At 38.9% G+C, this 22674-nt stretch overlaps 2 protein-coding genes across 6 annotated transcripts in view; both read left to right on the forward strand.

Annotated features, from left to right (window-relative positions):
• Positions 1 to 1819, forward strand: part of SPART (spartin) — a 41942-nt gene extending 40123 nt beyond the window's left edge. For 4 of the 5 annotated variants that reach the window (XM_061171012.1, XM_061171011.1, XM_061171014.1 and 1 more), the window contains one exon: positions 160 to 1819. In XM_061171012.1, the coding sequence (XP_061026995.1) occupies positions 160 to 433 (274 nt within the window). In that variant the 3' untranslated portion in view covers positions 434 to 1819. The remainder of the gene's footprint in view (positions 1 to 159) is intronic. The other variant, XR_009697541.1, reaches the window with a different exon arrangement.
• Positions 1820 to 2098: 279 nt separating this feature from the next.
• CCDC169 (coiled-coil domain containing 169) overlaps positions 2099 to 22674 on the forward strand; it is a 34274-nt gene continuing 13698 nt past the window's right edge. Inside the window, 8 exon segments of the mRNA XM_061170927.1 lie at positions 2099 to 2130; positions 4326 to 4418; positions 4777 to 4945; positions 5003 to 5079; positions 6590 to 6669; positions 16876 to 16906; positions 16908 to 16981; positions 17064 to 17104. Of these exon segments, the coding sequence (XP_061026910.1) occupies positions 2099 to 2130; positions 4326 to 4418; positions 4777 to 4945; positions 5003 to 5079; positions 6590 to 6669; positions 16876 to 16906; positions 16908 to 16981; positions 17064 to 17104 (597 nt within the window).

Raw genomic sequence — 22674 nt, forward strand, 5'->3', positions numbered from 1 at the left:
ATTCTTTACTGTGTTTTAAGTTATTAATTAAATTGAAACCTAAATTTCAATTTTGCTTTCGGATAACATGCTAATCATGTGACCTATTTAATACTAATTCAGAAGATCTTAATTTATATTTGTAATTTCATTGTATTTTCTCTAATCTTTCTTTTAAAGATACGGGCATACCGCAGGAGAAGCTACGCACAACGCAGTAGATTCTGCCATCAATGTTGGTGTAACTGCCTATAATATTGACAACGTTGGCATCAAAGCAATGGTGAAGAAAACTGCAAAACAAACGGGACACACACTGCTTGAGGACTATAAAATTGTTGATAATTCTAAGGGGGAAAATCAAGGAGGAGGAGCAAGTGTAAACATGAAAGGGGAGAAAGATGAACAGAGAGAGGAACTAGAGAAGGATGGGGCAAAGAAGAAAGAAAGATAAATGATGGAAGTGCTATGAATTGTCTATACCAAAGTCTTACAGATGGATGCAATTTTGTTAAATGGCAAATGTGGAATTCCTCACAGATTAACCAGGATCTTTAAAATGTATTCATTCCTACAAAGTGACTATTTCATAAGCTTTATGGCATGTATTCTACTTCTAAGGAAAAGAATCAGTATTCTTGCATCTGTCCTTTAGAAATACAGTTACATTCTCTGTGAGTTGGTTTTTTTCTAAATGTGGCTAAAATATTTTTGCAGTTAAAATACGACTAATAATAGATGTGCTATAAATCTCATTAAACCTAACATTAAACTATTTTTGTATTTGCTGTCTTTCAGAAAGCAAAGTAGGAAATTATATATTTACATAAAATTTGGCATTTAGTAACCTTAGTTCTGTTTGTACTGGGAAGGAATGCTTTAAACATTGTTTCCTCTTTTTGCACTAATTGTGGATTTTTTTTTTAGGTGCTTGTGAGAATTTTCAGTGTGTAAGCTAAACAAAAACTGTAACCCTAAATGAAAAGAATTCTTGTATAACATTTAAAAGACTCTTTCAAAACAAGGAGTAGACTAATCATGAAAAATAAAATGAGGTTCTGTAAAATCATTTGGTAGCTTATCTCTTTGTTAGGAAATGGAATGTTCTTTTTGATTTTAAATGAATACAAATAGATTTTTAAGTCTTCTAGATTTAGACTGTTATTGATCTATTAGGAGCCTAGGAAATTTGGGGATATGGTTGGTATTGTATCAGAATTCGAAGTGATTACTATCAGCTTAATTGGACAAAAATGTAATCACTTCTACCGTGTCTACTTCTGTAAGTTTGCCAAAAGGCTGAAATTTAGTAAAAACTAAAATATAAACAGTTGAGTTTATGTATGATAAATAATTTTTATTTTGGGATTCAGTCATTGGAATTTTATATATTAAAAAGCCAATAAATTAAATTATTAGAAAGGTTTTACTCATAATTAAGGTAAAGAATGTGAAGACTTTAGGCTTTAATCCATGGTGGCTAGGCATAACAGTGTCCACTTTGGCAGAAGACAGGATATTCACAGACCTATAAGCTACAAATATGTAAGTAAAATAGCTAATGGCATTTTATTTTTGTTTAATGATTTTAAAAGATTGGTATTGGTTTTCTTAGTATAGTCCATTTTAATATTTCTGAAACTCCAATTGCTATTTAGTTTATTAGGCTTTATTTGAAACTATATAAAGAATGCACTTTGTGAATAAACTGTCTTTGATTTACTTGGCCTCAAATGTATTCATGGGTTTGTATTTCAGGGACACAGAATTGGTGGAGCCTTTCCCTAGGGCCAAGGATAATGTACTAGTTAAAATGGAAATAAAATTGAATTGGTAAATAGCTTTCAGTCGGTCTCTGCCTTATTTAAGTTTAAGAAATGGAATGACACATAGTGGAGCCTAAAGTTTAAAAAATTACCTTAGAGCAGAGGTCAGCAAAATTGGACTGGTCAACGGGAACCTAGTTGTCCATTTCACTTCATTCTACTCTGTTCACTTGTTTGTGGGTTGCTTTTTCAGATCAACAGCTAGACAAAATTTTGGTAAGGATAGCTTCTATATTCCAGTTTTCCAGAGAAACAGAACCAATATGTATTATAAGGAATTGGCTCGTGCAACTATGGAGGCTGAGGAGCCCCAGATCTGCAGTCAGTGAGCTGGGTACCCAGGAGAGTTGATGTGCTGTATCAGTCCAAGTCTGAAAGCCTGAGAATCAGGAGCACCAGTGGTGTATATTCCAGTCTGAAAGCTGGGAGGCCTGAGACCCTAAAGTGCTCATGTTTCAGTCTGAGTCTGAAGGCCAGAAAAGACCAATATACCAATGAAAGCTGTCAAACAGGAAGAGTTCTCTCTTATTCAGCCCTTTTGTTCTATTCAGGTCTTGAATTGATTGGGTGATGTCCACCCATCTTTTAAGGAGGGCAATCTGCTTTACTCAGTCTACCGATTGAAATGTTAATCTCACCCAGAAACACCCTCACAGACACACCCCGAATGATATTTGGCCAAATGTCTGGACACCCCGTTGCCCAGTTAAGCGGACAATAAAATTAACCATCACAGCTTCTTAGCCTGGTTTTTATTTTCTAGAGGTCTTTCTCCTAGGTTTTCTTGGCTTTTTGAGACACAACAGATCTAGTGTCTGACAAACAGTTCTCAGTATCTACTGCTACCAGGGTTTTTCCTCAGTTTGCCTCTACAGACTGTCATTCCCCCATGCTGTACTGGGTAGTTTTCTGGCATTGCCTCTAGGAACCTACTAGCTATAAAAATAATGATAGCTAATGTTTAGATAGTGTTAATATGTTCTAAGTGCTGTTACACAGACTAACTCATTTTAACCTCACAGTATTCTTATGAGGTGTATACCATTACAGTCCTCATTTTACAGAATAGGACACTGAGGTATAGAGAGGTGAAGTAACCTTCCCAAGATGTAAGGGAACAGTATGAAAGAAGAGGTCACACACATGCTTCAAAAAGGAGGGCCTGTTAGGCCAGGCATCTTGTCTTTCTTAAACAGAGGTAGATGGAGAAAGACAAATGGTCTTATTTCCTCTGATTCCAGCTGCTTATCAAATTAATTTTTTATTATAATTCCATTGGCTTAATAGTTCGTAGAAAATTTCTTGAGATATTAGCAAAATAGATCATCAGCCCTAGATTAGCAAAATAGATCATCACTACCTAGGTGATAGTGTGAGTTTTTGTCTTTTTCTCTGTCTTCATAGGTATTTTAGGGTAAGCTAAGAAAAGCCAGACTTATTCGGTAAGTCTGTAATGCTGTGCTCAAACAGAAATTAGTTCTCTGGTCTGTTCTTGCTAGAATCAAGACTAAGTGTTTTTAAACAGACTTCCTAATGGATTTTGCTATTTTGTGTTTACTTTAGCAATAGAATTGCTTAAAAGAGAATATTTTGTTGATTTCTGAATAGCTTTTCTTCAAAAACATTTTTTCTATTTACAGTATATTTTAAAGATCCAGAAGGATGAATAAAAAAAAAATTGTTTTTTAAGACCACAGGTCAGATGAAAAATAGAAACACGAAATAATGTCTTTAAATGTATTCTATGCAAAAAGTTGTCATATGTGAAGAAACAGTTTGATCAACCTGGAGGCTATTCATTGGAGGAAAAAATGACTAGTGCGGTAAAGTGTTCTCTCTCCAACCCCGCATCCCACCCAATCTGTTCTGTTCAAATTTAGTTAGCCAGCTGAAAAGCAACTTGCTAGAGTGCTACCAAGAAGCAAGATTACTGAGATAAGGGATAGGATCCCAGCATTTGCATGTTCAAGAATCCCCACAGATAAAGTCTCTAGTTGAAGCGTTGCTATTTAGGGAGTAACCGAGCTGGGAGCAGAAAAAGAGGCTTTGGTATACAGCAGTTTTTAAATTTAAGGCTTTTGAACTAAAGCCACACTGATGACAGGGTTCAGCATATAGCTGTGGGCATGGAGTGGAGATAAAGTGATGCGAGTTGCAAATTGAAGGGCGAGGTTGTAGACAAGACCTATGGTGGAAAGACTACTTTTTTTGTCCAAGTCAGTAGACAGGTTGTGACTATCAAGTCTCTGGCTGAAGCAAGGAGAAGTAGATGGTGTCACACCCAGATGGCATAAGGAGTGGGTTTTTACAGGAGAATGGAAGAGTAGAAATCCTGGAAGCAGCATTAGAGGTGGAGAGGATTCCTGACCCTCCTGACCCAAAGGAGCAGGGGTTCTACAGAGAAACTAGAGAACAAAACCATCAGCTCTTAGCTTTTGGTATTTCAAAAGCTATGGTTTAGGTGTGAACCAGAAAGATTTGGGAGAATATAAAATGCATGACTATCTCTCTGCCATGCAGGTCCCTCTCATCCCCACCTCCCCAGCCTATCAGAGAATTAGGAACGCTGGCTGAGGACGAAGGAAGGGAGCCACCAAGACAGAGTAGACACCGGTGAGTGTCTAAGGGGTGACCAGCACCTTGCTCCCCACAGCTTGCCTCAGGCTGGGCACAGAAGTTGGGAGTACAAGATTTGCCACACCACGTGACTATTGACATACTGACAAGAGATCTCCTTCACTTTTCAGTTAAACCGTAGGTTCTTTGAAAGCAGTGAACGCACTTAGCATCTCTTACACATCACTCTGTATAAAATAAACCCTCGATTGCTATTAACTGAACTTATTCCTCAGAATGCTTCACATTATCTCTTGCCCACAAATTTGGGTGGTTCTTTTGGACATTAGTCTGTCAGTCTAACGTGCTACTACATTACGTTCTCGTTAATTCAATTCCGAACTTCCCACCACAGAGCCCTCTTCCCGTGTGAGCGGCCCTGGGCGGCCCAGCCTGGCCCCGCCCCCGGGCGCCGCCCTGTGACGTCACCGGAAGGCGCCAGGCCGAGACTACGAGGCAGTTCGACCCGACTACGGCTGACAGGGCCTGACCTGTCCCGGCTGCTGGGGGTCCCCTCAGGTCTCGTGTTCTAAGCCGTGTGAGGGAAGGGCGTGGGTGGCCTCTGATCTGACACGGTGGAGGAAGGAAGAGGCGACACCTTCGACGGTATGAGCACCGACCGCCTTAAACTGGAGTTACTGGAAGAAAGGCACCTGAAGTGAGTCGGAGGGCGGCGCGCGCTCCCGCCGGGTATGGGGTTCACGTCGGCGCCGCCACGCCGAGGGCCTGCGCCTGTGGGAGCCCCGCGGCTCAAGGCCGAAGCCCCTGAGGCCCAGGTGACTCCTGCAGTGTCATTAATCCCCGGCAGAACTGGTGACATCTGAAAACAGTGTTTTATAGGAAAGATTCATTTAGCTCTTGCGTTTGGTGTTATAAATAGGCAGGTTTTCAGGTTCTGCCTTCAGGAGCAAGTCCGGTGGAGTGTACTGTGTGCACAGACTCTAATGCTGAAACACGTGTTTGCTTGTGATGTTCCACTAAGTTCGGGGTTTCTGTTTCAAATTCCAAAGGTTTCGTTTAGTTATGCTTCTCTTTCATCCCTTTAGAAGAGCTTAAGAATTGGTGACACTGGGTAAAATTGAAGCCCCTACTGTATATACTTCTTAAAGTACTCAATATCAGTACTTCTCACTAAGTCTTTGGAACATAGTAAGTATCTTTCTAGATACCCCTACCCCCACCCCCACCCGCAGGCCACAGGAGGGCTAGGCTCTCCTGGGTGTCCCTGTAGCTTCCTGTGCTTTCCTCTGTCGTAGCTCCAACCACACTCTTTTAATTGCTCAGTTATTTCTTGGTCTGGTACTAAGCTATAAGCACTCTGAGGACAGGTTCTGTATTTCCGGAAGCAGTAGCGTGTGGGAGCCAGTCCTTTAGAGGAATCCTGCACAAATTCAAATCCCAGCTCTTATCACTTACTCAGCAGGTACATGATCTTGGGCAAGTTAATGAACCTCTGAAGCCTCAGTTTTCTCAAGTCTAAGACTGGCGTAGAAATCGGTATCTCACACATCATGTGGTTGGTACCAGGACTGAATGAAATGTATGTAAAGCACTTAGCTTTGGCTTGTAATAAACATCCAGTGGAAGTTAGCTGCTACAATTGCTGTTCTGTTCACTTACCGCAGTATCTTCAGCACTTAGCACAATGCCTTTAACATAATAGGCATTCAGAAATATAAATGATTCTGTCATCGTATTTTGATAACTACTGTGCCACTTGCTGATGTCCTAAATAGATAATCTCTGGAATGCTGTGTGTGTGTGTGTATTTTTTTTAATTAGTGTTTCTTCTTTTTTCCTTTTTATTTCAGGTTGTCAGTTGTTACCTGTTGCCCTAGCTATTATTCCTTTCTGTAGTAATTTGCAGCTCCTTTGCTGGGCTTTGAGAAACCAGATAACCAAAATTGTCAGACTTCTTGAGGCCAACTTTAAGAATAAAGGGTTTTAAGTGGTTACATGGGGAGCTTTGAGCTTTAGTGCATTGTAGTGTCCTTCTGGACCCGGGTAATCGGAAGCCTGCGTTTGCCTGATTACTAATTCTCAACCAGGCCTTCAATAAGTGATGTTTCGTAATAGGTTGTTCCTGAAGTAGTGGTAGGTTACTGTGTATTATTTTTCTCATGTTATTTTTAATTGAATCATAATTAACAAAATGTGTTTAATAATAGGGATATAGTGCAACTCTCAGTGCTTGAAATAAGACACGATATAGCAGAACTGGAAGCCAAACTCAATACTGACGGTGAAGGTATATAAGTAAATATTTTTATTTATGACTCCTGTATAGCTATTGTTCATTTTACCAAGATACCTATAGTACATTAAATTACATATTTGGAATAATAGTGTCAAGATTTCAGTATTGCTTTTTGGCAGCATTAATAATAATTTAATATAGAGGCTTTAAAAACATATTTCAGAGTGTCAAACCTGTTACTTTATAATTATCTACTTACGAGTTCAAAATGTTCATTCTTCAATTAGCAAAACCTTTGTTACGTGAGATAAATACATTATTTCCTTAGTAATAAAATATCACACGTTTTCTATATAGCTCAAGTAATAACCTTTATATCTTAACTGCTAGATTTGTGATATAACCTTAAAATCCTTATCTAGGTTTTGGCTATTTGTGTTGAAAGAATGAGGGAGGGGCAGGCGAGTGTTGCACACACACACTCATCACACACACCTACACACAGGAACGTACCCATATATCCTTAAAATTTATAATGTCTGTAAGATGTTAATTTATGACACAAATATTGATTGAGATCCTGCCATATGTCAACACTTTGAATGGAAGACCTTTCTTTTCCCTTTTCTAAAGAGTTTCACTGACTACTGGGAGGAAGTATCAAACTAAAATATGAGCAGGAGAAGTAATATAAGTTCTGCATGAGGAGAAATGGCAACTCAGGTAAGGGGAACCCAACACACCTTGCATGAGGGCAGAGGAGGCAGTGTTGAACTGACTACTAAAGAACAGTAGGAGTTTATTAGGGTTATGGGGGTGAGCTTTGCTTCTTAAACCCATTCATACTTTTCTTCTATTGGGGAAGCCATGAACAAAATGGATTAGTAGCCATATGACAAATATAATGCTACTTTTCATAATACCCAATGCTCTGTTAAAGCTTGCTTGGAGAACACTGCTTTGTCCCAAGGCCGAAGTCGCTTCCTACATCTCCATGTCTATATCCTTAATAAAACTGGCTCTGTGGGGGCAGACTGTGAGTACACTGACCAAGTATGCATTGGCAAGGCTGGCTGGAATTTCCTCATCCATCTAACTACAGATGAAACAGGTCATGCTCATAGATACACACACAATGCAGTAACTATGCCCACAAGTAAAATGTAAGCCCAGCAAGTCGTATTATCAACAACTCTTCTCACGGGGAGGAGCTGGAATATGGGTATAAAGAGAAAAGGTAAAATGGTAGGCGAGAAAGTTCTTTCCTCAGTGGGCCAAGCTAAAACCTAAGGTGAAGGGCAGAAACCTTCATCCCTTCTTCAAAATCAACTAACGCCAGGAACTGTGTCAGGTGAGGTGGTTATTATTATTCCCATTTATGGAAAAATGAAGTTCAGGAATTTAAGTAACTTGCTAAGATCACAGAGCCAGGGGGTGGCAGAGCCGTGATTTTAGCCTAAATCACCTGTCTACCACCACCACTACGACCATGACAACTGCTGTCTCCCCACATCGACACACAGTAGTTCTGGTTATCTACTGCTGCATAGCCAACCAGCCTATCGTTTAGGGTTCTAAATAACATATGTCTCTCGCACGCCTGTGGATTGACTGGGTTTATCTGGGAAGTTCTTAACTGGGGTCTCTCATGTGATTGCAGTCAAATGTAGTCTGGCGCTCAGTCATCTAAAGGTTCAGCTGGGCTGGACATTTCAAGATGACTCACGCACATGGCTGGTAACTCATCCTGGGTGTTGGCTGGGAGCCCAGCTGGGACCACCCATCAGAAGTACCTACACATGGCTTTGTAGCTTTTGCTTCTCACAGCATGGTGCCTGGGTTCCAAGAGGCTGTATCCCAGGAGCAAGCATTGCAAAAGGCACCGTGACAGAAACTGCCAGTCCAGTTAAGGGCTGCTCCCGGAGCTGGCAGCGTCATTTCCATTACATTCTATTGGTCAAAACAGCCACAGATTTGAGGGAATGGAGAAAATCTACTTGTCAAGGTGACATTGCAGAAGAACATGTGGGATGGGATGGATTCTTGCAGTCATCTTTGGCAAATAGTCTGCCACAGGGAGTATTAAACATAATGCCTCTTGAGGAGAACTCTTAAGTAACTGATAAGGGTGGAACATGGATTGTAATGAGAATGTGACAGGAGATGAGATAAAAGTTTATGAAGAAGACGAAGAGTAGTCTTTAATATGCTGCTGATGAATTTGTATTTATCCTGAAGGCAATGCGGTAATATTAAAGGAGTTTTTAAAATAAATTTATTGTTGTTTAACATTATAAAAGAAATAAATGCACAAGTGATAACCATGGATACATCTGTTTACGTAATTCTTTCACACTTTCCACCCTCTACTCAAATCTCGCTACCCCTCTCTCCATTCTCACTCTCAGCGAATGAGCTTACCTTCCTCTTTCAAAGAGAACCAAGAAGCAATCAGAAGAGGATTTCCACATGTTTCTACCAAGAAAGCTACCCACCTAAATACCTGCATCTTTGCACATCCTCTTACTTCCCTCTTGTTCCTCTGCATATTCTGTGTTACTCTTATTTAATATCAATCCCTCCACTTGTACAACAGATGCCATTACTCTCACCTCCTCCAGGATATCACTCCAGCGATTGATTGTCCTGTCTCTTTGCTGCGCCGTTTTCCCTGTTCCACTGAATCATCCCCAATAGCACACAAACATGCCGAGTTTATTATATCTAAAAAACAGATAGCAACCCTTCTTTGGCCCCACGTTTCCCCTTCTACCGTTATCCCCTTTCACCTTTCACTGCTCTGTATACAGCAAAACATTTCAATAGACTCGTTTTTTATTTGCACTCTTACCTGTTTATTCGTATTTAATCTACCTGTTTTGTAACAGGATTAATTTTTAGGCAAAGCAGCAAGCAGAACAAACTTCAAAGGGCTTCACATTCACATAGTGGCCTTTTGAAGCCCTTTAGGATTCATAGGAAACTATATTCAAAAAGAGTGGTTTATGTTTTAAGTAAATCTGAATTTCACCATCTTAAAGCTTGGCCACAAGGCAAAGAACAAGAAAGAAAATGTCCAGGAGACTTTAAAAAGTAAGAAGAGTCAGTATTGGTGTAGGGGTTTAAGTGCATTTTAAAAAATTGAAACCTTACCACTACCCTTTGAAAACAGTATCACCTCATTTTATAGATGAAAAACTGAGATTCAGGGATTCTAAATGTCTTTCTCAAGGCTATAGAGGTGGGGAGGGATAGATCTGGAATTGGGATCCAGGTATTTTGCCGTCAGATCCCAAACTCAGCCTCTACTTCTTTCCACTTAAGTCTCTTAAGTTTGCTTCTCAAGTTTGTTCTTCTGGAGAAGAGAGCCTTGATTTACTGAGGCTCTGGGACATTGCTCATCTAGGCATAGCAACGGGCTGGATTTGCCCAGCACAAGCACAATTGTCTTATTCTCTCTTGGACTCAATCCAATAGAAGTTTCGCCTCTAATCAACTGAAATTGCTCTTATCAAGGTCACCAGTGACTTTCAATTTGCAAACAACTGACAAAGGATTAATCTCCAAAATTTACAAGCAGCTCATGCAGCTCAATATCAAAGAAACAAACAACCCAATCCAAAAATGGGCAGAAGACCTAAATAGACATTTCTCCAAAGAAGATATACAGATTGCTAACAAACACATGAACGAATGCTCAACATCATTAATCATTAGAGAAATGCAAATCAAAACTACAATGAGGTATCATCTCACACCAGTCAGAATGGCCATCATCAAAAATCTACAAACAATAAATGCTGGAGAGGGTGTGGAGAAAAGGGAACCCTCTTGCACTGTTGGTGGGAATGTAAATTGATGCAGCCACTATGGAGAACAGTATGGAGGTTCCTTGAAAAACTAAAAATAGAACTACCATATGACCCAGCAATCCCACTCCTGGGCATATACCCTGAGAAAACCATAATTCAAAAAGAGTCATGTACCACAATGTTCATTGCAGCTCTATTTACAATAGCCAGGACATGGAAGCAACCTAAGTGTCCACTGACAGATGAATGGATAAAGAAGATGTGGCACATATATACTAGGGAATATTACCCAGTCATAAAAAGGAACTAAATTGAGTTATTTGTAGTGAGGTGGATGGACCTAGAGTCTGTCATACAGAGTGAAGTAAGTCAGAAAGAGAAAAACAAATACTGTATGCTAACACATATATATGGAATCTAAAAAAAAAAAAGGTCATGAAGAACCTAGGGGCAAGACGGGAATAAAGACGCAGACCTACTAGAGAATGGACTTGAGGATACGGGAGGGGGAAGGGTAAGCTGGGATAAAGTGAGAGAGTGGCATGGACATATATACACTACCAAATGTAAAATAGATAGCTAGTGGGAAGCAGCCGCAAAGCACAGGGAGATCAGCTCGGTGCTTTGTGACCACCTAGAGGGGTGGGATAGGGAGGGTAGGAGGGAGGGTATGAGGGAGGGAGACGCAAGAGGGAAGAGATATGGGGATATATGTATATGTATAACTGATTCACTTTGTTATAAAACAGAAACTAACACACCATTGTAAAGCAATTATACTCCAATAAAGATGTTAAAAAAAATAAAAGAATTCTCACCTTATTCAACATAAGGGATTTCATACTGGAGAGAAACCCTAAAGTGAAATGAAATTGGGAAATTTATTATTAAGGTTTTATAAGGGGGACATAGACTTTTCCTATATAGGAGAATTGGGTGTTATAAATGTGCTTATTCTTTTCAAATTAATTTATTGATATGTAATTCTTATTAAAACACAGCTGTTTTTTCTTAACTTCAATAACTGACTCTAAAGTTAACTAGATGAATAAATAGACAGGGATAACTGATAAGAAATTGGGGGGTTGACAGGACTCCTACAATATATAATAAAGCTATAATCATTAAAACTGAAAACAAATCAATAAAACAGAATAGATAGTGTATTAGTTTGCTAGAGCTTCCATAACAAAGTACCACAGACAGGCTGAGTTGAACCACAGAAACTTATTTTCTCACACTTCTGGAGACTACAAGTCCAAGATTGTGATGTTCACAGGGTTGGTTTCTTCTCAGGGCTTTCTTTCTGTGTCTTCACGTGGTCTTCCCTCTGTACCTGTTTGTGTCCTAATCTCTTCTTCTTATAATGAGATCAGTCATATTGGATTAGGGCTAACCATATGACCTCATTTAACCTTAATGAGCTCTTTAAATGTCCTATCTCTAAATACAGTCACATCTGAGTACTGGGAGCTTAGGACTTCAACATATGAATTTGGGGAGAGGAAGGAGACACAATTCAGCCCATAACAGAAAGAGATTCTAATTTATTAAAACGTTGTACTACTGTGAAATTCAGGGCCAGGTTACTAAGTTAATTAAAAAACTGTTTTCAGTTATCTACGAAAAAAAGGAGAAAACCATTTTCATTTTTGAGACTTGTGGGAAATAGATTATTACAAAAACTGCACCATACATTGAAATAGGAAAGTACCAAATGATCATTGTTTTAGTCTGCTCGGGCTGTCATAACAAAGTACCATAGACTGTGTGGCTTAAACAACAGAAATTTATTTTCTTATAGTTCTAGATCCTGGGAAGTCCAAGATCAAGGTGCCAGCCGATTTGGTTTCTAGTGCGGACCTACTTCCTTCCTTGCAGATGACCACCTTCTCGTTGTATGCTCACATGGCAGAAAGAACAAGCTATGGTGCCTCTTCCTTTTTTCATAAGGGCGGCAGCCCTATTGGATTATGGCCCCACCCTTATGATCTCATTTAGCTTTTATCACTTTCTCACAGACCCCACCTCCAGCTAAAGTCACATGGGGTTAGAGCTTCAACATATGAACTTTAGAGGGACACAAACATTCCATAAAAATCATGAAGCTATCACTTTCTAATTACTGTCTTCCCCTTCCCACCATCAAGAAAGAACAACTTTAGCCTGCCTGCCCAAGTTTGGGAAAGGGCTTCTGGGCAGAGAACTGGAACCAAGGAGCCAATTACCAGTAATGTTTTATTGGAATCTGTGTCACCACACAGAGCTTTAAAAGATCTAAAAGAGGGACTTTCCTGGCGGTCCAGTGGTTAAGACTCCGTGCTTCCAATGCAGGGGGCACGGGTTTGATCCCTGGTCGGGGAACTAGGATTCCGCATGCTGCGTGGCACTGCCAAAAAAAAGAAAAAAAGAAAAAAAAATGAGCTTCTTTTAAAGTGATGAATTATTCAATAAATTCCATTTGGAAAATTGGTATAATATTTAGAAAAATAATCCCTTTAGATCTTCACTGGATACTTAATTCTCAAAACTTCTGGGGAGACTTCCCTGGTGGTCCAGTGGCTAAGACTCCGTGCTCCTAAAGCAGGGGGCCCAGGTTCCATCCCTGGTCAGGGAACCAGAGCCCACATGCCGCAGCTAAGAGTTCGCATGCCGCAACTATGACCCAGGGCAGCCAAATAAATAAAAAATTACTCTAAAATAAAATAAAACCTTCCAGATGGATTTAATATTTAAATATTTAAAATTATTAAATATTTAAAATTTAAAGATTTAAATATTTTTAAATGAAACAATAAAATATAGATGAATGTGTATTTGTTTATGGATAAAGAAGGCCTTTCTTAAAGAACCGTAAATCACTGAGGAAAACATATTTAGGTTTGACTTCAGAGAAAGTAGCTTCCCTTGACTTAAAGGAAAAAAGACCAATATGAGAAGTCAAACAGTAATCTGGTAAAGACATTGGTAGCCAAAATGATGGACAGAAGGTCTATATTTTCACCACATCTATGTCCTCTGCAATTCAGTTAGAAAACACTAAGTTCCCTGTAGATAAATATGAGTAGGACATAGAGATAACTCGTGAATATGGGAAAATATCCAACTTGTTTTTAAGTCAAAGAAATTTGTTGCCTATAAAAGAAGTAGAGATTTTTTTTATAAGTGAAATAGGAACTTTATACATTACTGATAGCAGTGTAGTACTACCATTTGGGGAAACAACTTTGCAGTAAATTTCTTATGATGATAAAAATGATAACAACAACAAAAACAACTAACTTTTATAGCAATTTCTGTGTGCCCTGCACTGCTTTAAGCACTTCACATGTTTTAATTAATCCTGTCAATATCCTATAGTGTAGGAACTTTAATTATCCTTATTTTACAGTTGAGAAATTGAGGCACAGGAAATGTAACTTGCTCAGGATCACAGAAATAAACTGGTGGAGACATGGCTTAAACCCACTAGTCCTACTTTGGGGATGTTTTTCCTCATGGAGTCTTCTGAAAATATACTGGGGGGCAGCTTTACTCAAAGAGATAGTCTTTGCACCATGCCCCCTTTTTTGTACATGTTGGTGTTTTTGTTCATGCAGTCCTTGCTGTTTGAATATTCTTTTTCACCCTCTCTGGCTTAGAACAGGTGTCATTCCCCCCAAGAAGCATTTTCTGTCCCTCTTCAATCTTGACCTCCCCATTTCTCATTCCCTTCTGCCACCTTCCAGATTGGATATCTTTCTTTGTGTACCATTACAACCAATTAACCAAAAAATTTCTTATATCTTCTGGCTATATGTTTCTGTACTTCCCACCCCTCCCAACTTCTCCCACTGCTGATTGACAGCAGGGATTGTGTCTATTTTATTTTTGAATCCCTAGTGCCTCGTACAGTGCCACGTAGTAGGCTCTTTCCTTTCCTTGTTAACATTTTCTTATTTTACAAAGTCTTTTCAAGTTAATATAACTCCATCACTGTAATCATAAATATAGTGAACAACACAAACATGAATGTCCATGTAGGGCCACGTTTCAATCAGTTCAACTGTGTTCTTCTTAACAATTTAAAAATTATTATTTGGCGTTGTTTAGTTGGGCTATGTTTGTTTTGTTTTTGTTAATGTGCTATCTCTCTTTGGGAAAAAAATGTCCATAACTGAAAGGTAGGCCTCCACCTAATATTCTCTTGCTTTATGAACTTCCTCTTTTAAGGTCAATTTTGACCATGAATCAAATTTCTAGAATTTTTCAATTTTTGGTTTGATTTTACTTTTCACTGTAGTGATTCTAGCCAAGATCCCTCTTTGAGACTGCAAAGCAATTTAATTTTTCCCTTCAAAGGTACAGTGCTTGTCTTTTGTTTGTTTTTAGAATTACTGCAAAAGCAGTGGTTTCATGGAGTTACTGCTCAAGGTATTTTTTCTCCCAAGAGACACAAATGTTTCTGCTAAATTTTTATCCTCACAGTCTGTATTTTGATAATGACTTATTATTAAGTACATCTTAGGCCTTGATAGGTTGGCTGCTGTTGTGCTCAAGGTCAAGGATCATCTTCTTTAGGGTCACATTTATTGTGACCATCTAATGAGAGCACCACATCTCTTACCTGGGCTGGTTTTAGATGGCTCTGGACATTCCTTAGTATCAAGATTATTCCAGAAACTTGCTATTTTGAATTGCTAATCTTATTCCCAGTTGAAAGCATAATTTAAACATTATTGCATTTTAAAGACAGGTGAAAAATTATTTTTCAAAAATTTTGGGACTTCCCTGGTGGTGCAGTGGTTAAGAATCCGCCTGCCAATGCAGGGGACATGGGTTCGAGCCCTGGGCCGGGAAGATCCCACATGCCATGGAGCAACTAAGCCCGTGCGCCACAACTACTGAGCCTACGCTCTGGAGCCCACGAGCCACAACTGCTGAGCCCACGTGCCACAACTACTGAAGCCCGTGCACCTAGAGCCCGTGCTCCGCACCTAGAGCCCGTGCTCCGCAACAAGAGAAGCCACCGCAATGAGAAGCCCGCGCACCGCAACGAAGACCCAACGCAGCCAAAAATAAATAAATAAAATAAAATAAATTTATAAAAAAAAAAAAATTTTGTAAAAATTACAAACCTCAGTATGAAATCAGTACTTCTGGCTTATCACAGAACAAAGTGTGGCAGGGAAAGTCAAACTCAGTGTGGTCCTTTTTCAGAAAAAGAAAACAGTTGACAGCAGGAAGCTGACCAAATTTGTGGGGTCAATGCTGGTATGTGAAAAGAAAGCAAAAATTTTATCAATCTCCAGTTTTGTGGGCCTCCATCCACTTGTTAAGCATTTGGATTAACGACTTTGGACTTCGGTTTGTAAGGGCGTTCTGCCCCTCTCTTTGGTAGACCACATCTGATTAGAGATGAGAGTGAGGGCAGGGTTGTGTTAAGGTTGAGGAGGCTGGCAGTGGTGTGAGCTAATAAGTCTTTCTGCTTAGACTCCTCCATCAACTATTATGTAGCAGAAGTTGCCCCATGTATGCAAAGAGCATTTAAAGTTTAGAAACGCCATTTTTTCTCTCTACGAAGTGTGACTTTCAAGACTCAAAAAAAAAAAAAAGAAAGAAAGAAAAAAATTAGCTTTGGACCTTGGAGCCGAAAAGGAGGTTTTAATTCTAGGCTGCATCCTCCTCCTCCTCCCAGAGCAATAAGACAAATGTTTTGGCCTCAATAGCCAAAGGCATTTAGTGAAAGAAAACTGCTTACGGATAAGAGAAGATACCTGAATAGGTAGCCGAAGGTAAACAGTGTTACCATAGCACAGCGGTTAAGAGGACACACTTTCAAGTCAGAACAAACTGGTTGAAACCCCAGTTCCCCATTTTTACTTTGTCATCTTAATACTGTTATTTGATATCTTTGAACCTTGTTTTCCTCATCTGTAAAATGGGTAACTAAGTTTTTGTAAATGAGGATTAAATTAGTTTATATATGTAAGGTATTGTGTGCTTTTAACACAGCAAACACATAATTAGTAGTTGTTGAACGGACTTCAGAACTCTTTTGCAAAGGAAAAAAATGAATATGACATTGGACGGGAGGCTAGTACTCCTTAGGCTGTAATATATGGATATTTCAAGTTCCAAGGAAAGAAGCATGTTCCTGATATTTCCTCTAATAGAATTCCTTATAAGGATACACAAGGAACTAAAGACAATAGGGGGTGGAGAGTAAGAAGACCAGGAATCAATAGTGACAGTGAGGCTGCTGGGTGGGAATCGGTGAGTCTGGTGTCTGCACAGATCCTGTGTAACGGAGAACGCACTCTTAGACATGAGTTCCCTCCAGTGCCTCTATGTTACTAATAAAGTCCAGTATAGTAATGGAGTAGGACTGAGCTAATTAATGTTGTTTTAATGAATAAATGAGAGGTGGTGAGGTGATCTTGACCATCCCCACCTCTTCACTCAGGTGGTGAATGGAAAACCCGTTATGAGACACAACTTGAATGACCAACTAGAAAAGCAGATTGTTTCTCTCAAAGAGAAAATGGAAAAAATCTGTGGAAATCCTTCAGGTACAGAAGCACCTATATATATGTTTTATAAGTTGAGTTAAAATTGATAAAACATCAATTGCTCATATTTGCTTTATTGTAGACAGACTGTCTTCTATTCGTATCTATGAACAGATGCCAGTGGTGAGTAAAAGATGGTTAAACAAAAGGAATAATTGAAGGAAATTATGTGTATTTTTCCCCAGACAGATTTCAAACAGAAGTTTAAAGACTGTGACAAGGTCCAAATAAAATATTTTGTTCAGTGGAGCTTTCCTGTGAGGTAAAGAATCCTATAAACAAGGCCTTCAGCTTGGTCTCTCCCGTAAAAAGCTGGGCAGGGATTCTGTTGCAGGTACAAACAAAATGGAAGTGAAAGGATCTCAGTGGTCAGGCCGGGGGGAAACCTGAGTGTGTCTATTCCTTACAACCTGAAAGAGCCTGTTTAACTCAGAAATACCTCTCTCATACCCATCTACAACAGTTCCATTCTAGTTCCTCTGGAATACACACACACACACACACACACACACACACACACACACACACAGAGTATGTTTAAAATCTAACAACTGAGAACCCATAAAATTACCCTGTAACCTCACCGGGCTGCTTCACCTACTTTTTCTTTTGGTTGCCCTAGTGACATCTTTCTTCTTTTGAGAGGTAATTTTAATCCCTGATAAATGAATTTATGTTTTCTACTTTACAAAGAGTATTCGTTTGTTTTTCATTCATTCAAATATTTGTTAATATTTTTTTAAAATATAGAGGAGGCCCAAAGCGTGACTCATGTTGAACTCTTGCTGAATTTTTATTTCAAGAATACTCAGAAAAACATGGAAATCTTGTAAATAAATCAAGGGTACTTTGCATGAAAATGAAAATACTCAGCTAAATTGGCAGGACTTAATATTACAGTAATAATAATAACTTGTCCTAAATTAAACATATGTAATATGCAAATTAACTTATGTACATTATTTCAGTCTTGCAACAAACCCCATGACATAAAATTTTATATTGTTATTTTAATACGTGTGATTCTAAGCTTAAAGAGATTGAATGATTTACGCAGTTTCACACAGTCTGGAAATGTGGAGTCAGAGTCTCTCCCTCTTAAACCTCTGCCATTTAACTCTGCTATACCAACAGCCCTTTGAGACTGCTGATCAGAAATAATGTGTTTCTTAGTAGCTGTAGGTAGAGCACTAAGCTGCCTGCTGCATTCACAGAAGTCCTGGGCATTTATGGAGAGTGCTCTTTGAATAACTGCAAACCTTTAGTGAAAGACATAGAAAAATCTTGTATTTTTGTTAATGAATTGAGGGAGAAATTAACTTTTTTGTAGACCTCTCTGTTATTTACAACCCAGAAATACCCTTATGTCTGTGTGTTGGAAAGTCAGGAAAATAACGTGTGTTTTTTTGCTGTTGGAAAAGTGTTGAAGTTTTTTCCTCTGCCATGGAGTCATATCTCCATCTTGTGGTATTTAGAAATTGCTGCAAGGGCTGTTTTAAGCTTAGTGTTTCTTAACTGTAGGTAGAATTTTATTACTACCTACAGAATATAAAATATCAAGTTCTACCTACAGAATATAATATATTCTGGCTTCCTGCTTCTTGACAGCCTACCCCCAGTCATAGCTCAAGGAACGGGGTATCTAGCCTCATGGAGGGTAGCAACAAGTGCCGGTGTGACATGGGAGAAGACTCTATAGCATATCTAAGAAGCGTTTAATCAGTTTTCTCACTGCTACCTGAGACTCTGTAATATATTCACGTTCACAAAAATACACTTATTTCCCTTGATGAATTTGTGTTATTCTTGAAGAAAATGTCTTTCTCTAAGAGGTTTAGATCTGGAGGCAGAGAATTACATTTCTCTTCAGTAAAGAACAAAAGAAATGTTAGAAGAACCAAGAGTGGGGCCACATACTAAGCAGAAAGGAGAGAGAATGAAAGTTCAGGCTCTTAAGGAGCTGGTCCTCTCTATTCTCTGGGCAGATGCCCTGAGTACCTGGGTTTTCTTACACAGTGGAATCCAGGGGGCGTTTGTCTGAAGAGGAGGGATCAGGAATCTAACCAGGGAGTTGGTGATGGAAGTGGCCAACTACTGAGCAAAAAGCATTGGGGATTCAAAAATCCTACATCCAGTATAGGAAAGAAATCTCTCTTTTCCGAGGACAAAAGAGATAGTCTTCTTCTTTATATCAGAAACAATATTTGTGAGATTCAGACATGTACCATGTGTGTAATACAAACATTTTTGGTTTTCTATTAGGTTGATAATCAGAGAAAAGGGCCTAAATTAGTTGTTTTGTGGGGCAGAGTATGACTTCAAACGCTATTTGTAAATTTACTGGCTCTCTATCCTTGTTGTAGATTGCTTAGTCTTTAGGAGTAACCTGCACCCTCATACTTAAGAGACTGATGTCAGTTAGTTTGAATACTGATTTTGAGTAACTTCAAAGTGCAGCTTTGCTTATGAGCAACAAAATGATGAACACTGGTTTTTGACCTGTGTATGTCTAATTTCTTTAAATGTTATCATTAGAAAAAGAAATATGAAACGTCCAATAAGTTATTTTCAAACTGGACCACTAAAGTGGACTTGATTTTAATATTTTAGAAAAAAGTATTTACTTAAGTGAGAGTGGGGTTCTAGTCCTTGTTCGGATACAGATTAGCTTCAAGCCTTCAGCCTTTCTGAAGATTACTTTTCTCATCTGAAGGTAGTATGATTAGATACACTTTAAAGTGCCTTACAATGGTATAATTTGTTAAACTTTAATTTTAGCAAGATGTCTCAGTTAAGGGTTATGTTTGGCTGCATATAGGAGAAAGGCTTAAACGAGTAAGGTATTTTGGAGCTTTTCCTCATGTAACAGGAAAGGTTGAAGGTATGCAGTCCAGGGTTGGTGCAGTGGCTCTGTAATGCCTTCAGGAATCCAGACTCCTCCTGACTTTCCACTCTGCCGCCCTTTAATGAGTGGCTTTGTCCCCATGCTCACAAGATGGCCTCTCACTTGCTTCACAGTCTCATTCAAGGAAAGAAGTAGGATAAGGGAAAAGGGAAAGGTGAAAGCCAGTCAAGTCAGCTTCCTCTTAACGAGCTGCACCCAGCAGTTTCCCTGTACATCTCATTGGTTAGAACTTTATCACCTGGCCACCCATGTTTGCAAGGAAGGCTGAGATTTGTAGTGTTTTAACTGAGCAGAGTAGGACGAAGGGGAAGATGGACATGGGGTGTGCAGTCAGTTCCATCTGCCACGCACAAGCTCTATCACCACATTTCATTTTAAGGTAATATGTATGTATTTAATATTATTTGGAAAATAAAAGAGAAGAACAGTATTAAGTTAAACACATCTACTGTTGTCTTCTTAGTAATTTTTGTATGTATTTATATTGATTAAAAGGAACAACTCAATAGATAAGACAACCAAAAGGGAAAAAAAGGAATAAAAAAAAGGACTGCACTTTTAAAAAAATATGTAATTGTAACCTTACTTCATGGACAATTTTGTATTCTATTGCTATGTTCACCATGGACAATTAGATCAATTATTTCTTATGTTTTCTTCATGTACATTTTTAAGGGCTACATTATATTCCATTGCATTGGATTATTAATGTTCAATTACTTTCCCCTATAGTTCAATAGTTTAGGGTGTTTCTGGCTTCAATTTTAAATACAACAAAACCCACAGAGGACAATATGGCAAAAAATATATTGTAGTATTTGCAAATCTTTGGATTTTTGTCACTTTTTGACCTCAGCTTTTTTAATGAAAATACTTTATAGAGTCGAGGCAAGATGATCTTGGATTTGGTATATGCCATTCCAGTTTATTTTTAAATACCTTTCTACATATATTGTGTCTAAACATTCATATAAAAAATATCATGCTGTATGTGGCATTCTTCTATTTTTTTTAATTCTATCCATGTTAATACATAAAGATCTAGTAAATTTTATCTGCTGTATAGTATTCCATTAGATGTATATATCCTAATTTATGTATTCCTCTATTTCAGTACATTGAAGATTTTTCAAAATCTCACTATGACAAACGTTGCCAAGGTGAACATCCTTATAAATGTCTCCGAGTACAGAGTGTTCCTCTGGACTTCGCTAACTTTTCTGCAAAGGCTAGAGAGTAAATATTTTCAGCTTTACAGGTCACCCCATCTCCCTTGCAACTACACATTTCCACTGCTGTGTTCTAACACATCTTCCTTTACAAAAACAGGCTGCAGCCAGATTTGGTGTCCAGGCTGTAATTTGCTGGACCTTGATTTAGGGCAGTGGTCCTCAAACTTCCGTAGTAACAGAATCACCTGGAGAACTTCATAAAAATATAAAGTTCAGCCCCATTCTTTATCCAGCTTGCTACCTCTACAGTCTTTATTAGTTCTCCAGCTAACTCGAATACATACCAAAGTTTGAGAACCGCTGCTCTAGCACACTTACAGTGGAGTTTTTAGATCATGAGATATGCACATATTCAAATTTTCAAATAAAGATAACATCCCTCTGGATCGATCTATCTAAAGACACCCCAGGTCTACAGTTAGCTCAGCATGTCAGGAATAAATAAGAGAGGTGATGGGAGATGAGCTTGGAAATACATTCAAGGACTACATAATAAAGGATTTTGTATCCATGTTAGGGAGTGTGAACTTTTTATATGTGATGAGAAGCTACTGAAGTATTTTGTATACAGTTTTAAAGTCATCTGCTACCCCACCCCCCAGGATCCCCAGGGATGGGTGAGACTTGAGGCAGGAAAACCAGTTAGGATGCTGTTGTAATAATCTAAGTAAGGGAAGGTGTTTTTCAGCTTGGACAGTAGTATATGGGTATGGAGCAGAGGTGACAGATTGAAGAGATGTTGAGGAATGTGGATTTTATAAGTATCTGGATACTGGGGTGAGAGTGGGAGAGGATTTGAGGATGATGAAGCTTGAATAACTTTGTGGATTACAATGAGCAGGGCTCTAGAAATCAGAACTAGTGGGGATAATAGGAAATGACTTAGGTTTGTGTGTATTACACAGATACCAGTGGTCAGTCAGCAACTGGAAATAGTTTTAGACTGCAGAATGTTGTCTCTCTGAAAATAGAGGCCTTGGAGTCATCAGTGTCACTTGAAGTCATGAAAGTTTAAGAGATTGCTCAGGCAAAAATATATAGTCTGACAAATAGGATTGAGGATTGAACCCTGGGAAATACTAACATTTAAGGTAATTCAGTGAAGATCAACGAGAAGGAAAAATATTGAAAAAGGATGAAAGGGAGAACTGGGCAAGAGTGGCATCCCAGAAGCCAAGGGAGGAGAAGGTTTATGAATGATCGGCAGAAGGATGTTCTCCAAGAAACTTCTGGTGCAGGGTAGGATAAAGCGCATGGTCCACAGTTTGGGCAAGTTATTCAGAGGCGAAGGATGTAAGCAAGTGCTAACCAGAAGAGAGGATATTGGGAAAAAAAGTGGTGCAGAGGAAAGTAGGGGTGAGAAAATGGAGTGAGTGTAAGCCATGGAAACATGGCTTCTGGAATTAGACTGTTCTGGTTCAAATTCAAACTATGGGACACTAAGGAAGTTATGTCATCTCTGTGAGGCTTAATTTCCTCATCTGTAAAATAGAGTTAATTAAACTCTCTTGCAAGGTTGTCGTGAAGACTACTAGAGATACGTAAAGCCAAAAGCA

The sequence above is a fragment of the Eubalaena glacialis genome, chromosome 16 (assembly GCF_028564815.1).
Source record: "Eubalaena glacialis isolate mEubGla1 chromosome 16, mEubGla1.1.hap2.+ XY, whole genome shotgun sequence".
NCBI lineage: Eukaryota > Metazoa > Chordata > Mammalia > Artiodactyla > Balaenidae > Eubalaena > Eubalaena glacialis.